This window comes from Rhinoderma darwinii, chromosome 2 (assembly GCF_050947455.1).
Source record: "Rhinoderma darwinii isolate aRhiDar2 chromosome 2, aRhiDar2.hap1, whole genome shotgun sequence".
Lineage (NCBI taxonomy): Eukaryota > Metazoa > Chordata > Amphibia > Anura > Rhinodermatidae > Rhinoderma > Rhinoderma darwinii.
The window spans coordinates 348,160,412-348,166,615 of NC_134688.1; the positions used below are offsets into that span (position 1 = coordinate 348,160,412).

Here is a 6,204-nt window from a genome sequence, read left to right on the forward strand (position 1 = left end):
TTTATATATCAGGTCAATCCTGAATATTAGCTGGTATGGCTATGCAACCAACCTACATAAGGTGCTGCTATTGTGATGTCTTGAGATGAGTCTAGATAGCCGTGTTTCTTACTGCGTCTATGGTAGTATTGGTTTTATTACAAGATTTAAACTATTTGATGTTTGAATCATGTACATAAATAAATGATTATAAGGAGTATTGCTTTTCTTTATTTTTTTTAGTAATAAAATATTAGTAAGTCCAGGAATAAACAGCCTAATAGCATTTGTCAGACTAAATTGTAGAAGGATAGTGCTAATCCCCTGGAAACGTGTCCTTATTAACAATTGAAACTAATAATTATGTATATAATCATAATAATAATAATAATAATAATAATAATAATAATAACAATAAAAAAGATAACAATAAAAAGTATTTATTACTAACTCCAATTACTTAGGTTCTAAATTCTGGTTATCAATTAATATAAAAAAAAATTCAACCCTTTAAAATGCCATATGGTCAATTTAACAACCAATACATTGTTTCAGCTTCCAAACCTAATACAATGTTATCAACAGGGGCTCCCAGGTCCAAGACCCCAAGTCATGTGATCCTCTGACACTTATGATTGACAATATTCTGTTATAGGAATACCCTATTTAATAACTAATTTTTCCAGCTAGTTTCATCACAAGTAACGACTCCCTTATAGTTTTCTGGTCTTTCTAGGTCTTGCTGTTGGATTGACACTGTGTTACTTACTGTGTTGCTTATACGGTTAGCGATTTGTCCTATTTTCGGAGAACTAGAGGCGATTAGTCAAATTCTATCTTGACTGTCTCCTGGTTTTCTACCAAGGACATTGGTGCAGTTTTGCACCCGGGCATTAAACAACCATGCCCTTTTGGAAAAAATCTAAGAAATATCATGTCTCCCAAATTCCTGATAAAGGAAATAAGATGGGAGACATACCAACTATGGAGGAGCCTAACATCTCGCTCCAGAAGTTTTCTGTCATCAAAGATATGGCAGATGAAAAATGCAGCGATCTTAGTCACAGCAAATATTGTGACATTACGTCAAAGAACACCAAGAAGAGCGCATTCAGCCTGCTGACCCACCTGCGCTCCAAAAATATCCGTAAAAGGTATGTAACTAATAATTCTCATACATTGCTCAGATATCCAGAGCTGTGGTATAACAGTCACTAGATCTTTAATTCTCCCCATATCTTCACAGAAACTTTGGCAGCAGCGCTGTGATCGGCGCTAGAGAACTGGATCGCTATTTCCCAGATAGACGGTTGAGACTATATGTTGCCACCTGGAATATGGAGGGAAAGGTGAGAAGTAATGTACAATATTTATTGTGACCCATCAGTGTGCCCGAGCTCAAGTTGGATGAAATGGGCCAGTAACCATGTCTCTTTAGTTTGTAGTTGAATATCACATAGACAGGTTATATTCTACCCTATGTCAGTTGAGTTGGCGCTCTTTGTATACAATATTAATGTTTGTATATTTTGAACAGGATTACCCGCAAAATGTGGAGGATCTGCTGTTACCATCAGATGATACGAAAGACATTTATGTTATTGGCGTTCAGGAAGGATGTCCAAACAGGTAAGTCTTCTCAGGTTGTCTTACACCAGCCTATGACTGCAGATGGACAGCAGGGCGGCTGATACAAATTCTCTCTCAATGCTCTACTTATTGTATTATCACTCCTTAATTTTCAAAATTCAACACCAGAGGTTATTATATGGAGTGTTGATACAGATGAGTTGAGTATCTTAATCTTGTGTCATTTATTAATATGTAAATCTGAAATTGTGTCTTCTTGTAGACGGGAATGGGAGATAAAATTACAGGAGACCCTTGGACCACACTATGTATTATACCACTCCTCCGGGCTCGGAGTCCTGTATCTCACCATCTTTGTTCGACGGGAACTAATCTGGTTCTGCTCAGGTAAGATTCACATTCCTACGTCTACATAAGAAGTCTTGAATGTAGTCATTAGCTGGAACATCTTATTTAGTTATTAGAATTAGATGCCTAAGAGCTTGGCTCTCAGATTCTTGACTTCTGAGTATTGGAGATCTAAAAGTTCACACCACAGTTACAAAGTATGAAATTATGTTCTAGTAATATTTCCATAGTTTAATTGGAAATAATTTCTATTCCATTGTTGCATGTAGTACTCTTAACCACTGACCCGTCTTTTTGTGTTTAATTTCTTATACAGAGGTAGAGCACACCCATGTAACAACCAGGCTATTCCACCATGTGAAAACTAAAGGAGCCTTGGGTGTTGCCTTCACCGTCTTTGGAACATCTTTCCTTTTTATTAATTCACATCTAAGATGTAAGTATTTACAATATTAATATATGACCATGTACAGTTTTACTTTGTATAAAATTGCTGCTATTTGATAATTAACTGAAATATATGGGATGATATGAAGAGATCTGTACTAATAATGTTTTGGTAAAAATAAAAGGTTTGTTCCTGTTTGATCAAACTTTTTCTAATCTATCAATCTCATTCTATGTTGTGAGTGGCCAGTAATACAGATACACGCAGGTACAATTAGTGCAGGAGGGGGTGGCGGCGGCTGGTTTCAGTTGCGCCGCCTCCCCCTCAGAGAGGCAGCAGGGCGGACGGTGCGGCCGTATAATCCCTCACACCCACCCCTCCTCTCCATTAGCGGCGGTGGCGCGCTGCAATGTGTTTTTTTGAAAATAATATGCGATTCGGGCCGCCCATATGATCATCCGCCACTGCTAATATGTATTTTTTTGTTGGCAGTTGGGGCACTCAGCAAGAGGATCCAGGACTATAAAACCATCACTGAGGGTCTCCGTCTGCCTCAAATTATTCCGGAAAGAATCAACTCCAATGCCTGTGAGTATTACTTATGTGGTTGAACCTATGGATCCTTTTATCTCTCTATTTGTCTCCGTTGAGTCTAATGCAGTCATGTGCTATAATTTTTTTATTTTTTTTTATTCTACAGTGGACGTCACCAGCCGCTTTGATCGGGTGTTTTGGTTTGGAGACCTCAATTTTCAACTTAAAGAGGACAGAAAAAATGTGGAATCTCTTCTGCAGAAGATCGAAGGAAAAGATATGTCCAGTCTCCTCAAACACGACCATCTGAATGAAGCCAAGAACAATGGTATATTTACTAGTAGATACATGTCTATCACTCCTCAACCTTCATTAAAGTGGTTCTCCACCTTCTGACAACTGATGACCTATCCACCGGATAGGTCATCAGTATATCATCGGTGCGGGTCCGACACCTGGACGCTGCACCGTTAAGCTGCTCCAGTGACCTGCGGGCACCGGATGTTATGGCACACAATGCTATGTATGGAGCCGGAAGCAGTTGGCTCCTTACATAGCATTGCTGCCATGATGCATAACTGCAGGTCTGCCTCCTATTCACTTGAATAGGAGCAGAGTTGCAGTACTGCAGCTCGGCTGCAATTCCGTGGCCGGCGCCAACTGCATCCGGCATGTACGTCCGGTGCTCAAAGGCACCGGACCAGCTGATTAGTGCAGGGTCCGGGTGTCGGACCACCACAGATCATGTACTGATGACCTATCTGGTGAGTATGTCATCAGTTGTCAGAAGTTGGAAAACCCCTTTAATACCACAACCACTTCCACAGATTAATACAAATCACTGACATGATGGTTGATATGTTCCCCAAATTCTTATATAGTGCTAAAATTATCAATTGCTCCTTTTTTTTTTTTTTAATACTGACAACTTTTTTTTCTTTCAACTTAAGGGTCCATATTTCTAGGGTTCAAGGAGCACACTATTGATTTTCTTCCTACATATAAGTTTGACATTGGCACAGACACCTATGATACATCAGCAAAGCAGAGAATTCCATCATATACGGTAAGATATCTTATTTCCAGGTCTACAGACCTTGAGAGACAATAGAATCCATGGGCCAGAGCACCCATTATATAATGAATCCCCTCCCCCAATGTAATGAATTGTTATTATTATAGCTGGAAGAGTAATTTCTTATGAACAAAGCTTTCAGTTAATTTTACTTTTATGTAGTGAGTTTGTCATCACAGTTTCCCAGTGTAATATGTCGTTGCCCAGCATGGGTCAAGGATACTTATTTAATGAAATCTGTGTGACCAAGTCAAACCTAAAATGCAATAAAGTCTCAATATTCTGCAATATAAATAAAGTAGGCCCAACGTTTAGGTCTGTGTTTTGCAGTTTAATAATATATTATAATATGATTTCATTAATGATATTTGTTATTTTCATGACCTCTACAGGACAGGGTGTTGTTTAAAAGCCAATGTGAGGGAGATGTGCGAGTCCTGAGATACGACTCTTGCCCTGTTTTGAAGACCTCAGACCACCGACCTGTTTTTGGCATCTTTGAAGTAAAGATCAGGCCCGGTTCAGATGAGTAAGTCATGTTTTCCTCCATGTTGTTGGTATGATACTTTCAGTAGCCGTCATTACTACATGGTCCTTATAGCCAGAGCTCACACTTTGGGGCAGGTGGCTGTACACCTTGGTGACAGTACTGGAGGATTATAGGATGTGAAACTAAGCAAAGTGTGGTTACCTGCTAACATTATCATATGTCTTACATAAATATATTTCTCATTCCAGCATCCCCTTGGCTGGTGGACGCTTTGATCGTAAAATCTATGTAACAGGCATTAGGAGGAAAGGACAAAAAAAGTAGCTGCATCTGTTCATGTCCTTACAGGTAAGAGCTTTGTAGTTGTCTATTATGTTTGCGGTGAAAATGTTCTTCCATCTCTTAGGTTTTCCTCTGTATCTGTAATTTATTTTATCAACTAATTTAACTAAAGTGTAAACAAGTATTTTCAATCTTAAAATTCCAACTCCTTGTATTCAGACACTTTTTCATTTCTGAATGAAGGTTGTGGGCTTTGGGGAACAACTTCCCCAACTGTAAGCATGTATGTAGTATAGTACAATGAGTTTCCTAAAGGAACCTGTCATCTGAATGGATGGAAAACCTGGATTTTATGATGCATTAGCTTCTAAGCAAAAATGATGGATACAAGGAACATTGCTATTGATGGAAGACATTACTTGGCATCTTGCAGGACTCCTAAGGAACAGTTACAATCTCCGGGGCATAAAACATCGGAACATTAGAAAGTTCCCGTAACATGCTGAAGAGCGCAGCTCTAGGTCAGACCCACTGCTTGCATCAACCATCTTCAAGGTTTGTAGTGTGACCCCCAGGATGAATTAAGAAATGTATTTACCTCAAATCACCTTAAAAAGTCTTCTAGATTTTGTGTCTGCTAAGAAACACACATTATAGAACATTAATAGCAAATATTTGTCTTGCAGCATAAACATCAATTCCGCAGTACATCTGGCGAGAATAGCGCTCCCTGTCACCGGAGGAGCCACCATCAATGCTGATAGAAAGGTAAGTTCCTCTGGATGTGTCCCCTCTCTATATTTATCAAGCAGCCTGAATGATCAATATTTAATAGGGTTGTGTGCTTCTCCCCCCAGAACAAGTCAGCAGATATCAACAGAACATCAACACCAATAACAACCAAGGGCAGAATCCGCCATCTTACAAGAATTCCAATGGCGAGGCTTAACATTTCTACAACATCTGTCACAGAAGAGACATCAATGTGGTCACCAGGGCATCAATATCACCCAGAAGACCAGGTTCAGAACAGGACAATATGTCATCTCTTCTTGTGTCTGTGGAATCCAGATTTTCCACCCCTTACTGATACTACAGTATATACTGTGACATATTCCGTAGTTTTTGTTGAATCTTGTATTACCATCATCTTTACCATTATATATTTTGATCCACAAAATCCTTAAATAAATCTTTAACATCAATCCATAAGTGTGACTGGTAATTGTTATGTGCGCGGCTGTAACTTACCACAGTGTATACATTTCACCTAACCGACCCTTCACAGCGCTATTTGTGTGACATCGCGTTTAATCCAGTGGTAGGTGACAGGACATTGTATCATATGTACACAATACAGAGTGTATGGAACATGCCGCCATATGTACTGGATTATATACTGTAGGACAAAGAGTGACAGGAGATGTAAAACATTGATATATTTGATAGTTGCTTAACCCCTTAAGGACGCAGCCTAGTTTGGGCCTTAGGGCTCAGAGCCCATTTTTCAATTCTCAT

The 6,204-nt window shown here is 39.2% G+C and overlaps 1 protein-coding gene across 1 annotated transcript; it reads left to right on the plus strand.

Moving 5' to 3' along the window:
• The first annotated feature begins 882 nt into the window (after positions 1-882).
• On the plus strand, positions 883-5,827 carry LOC142741858 (phosphatidylinositol polyphosphate 5-phosphatase type IV-like). The gene is made up of 10 exons (XM_075851186.1): positions 883-1,133; positions 1,226-1,328; positions 1,517-1,598; positions 2,798-2,893; positions 3,006-3,167; positions 3,790-3,905; positions 4,307-4,443; positions 4,653-4,752; positions 5,373-5,454; positions 5,544-5,827. The coding sequence occupies exons 1-8, from the start codon at positions 883-885 to the stop codon at positions 4,726-4,728; spliced, it is 1,023 nt and encodes a 340-aa protein (XP_075707301.1). The 3' UTR covers positions 4,729-4,752; positions 5,373-5,454; positions 5,544-5,827.
• The last annotated feature ends 377 nt before the right edge of the window (positions 5,828-6,204 follow it).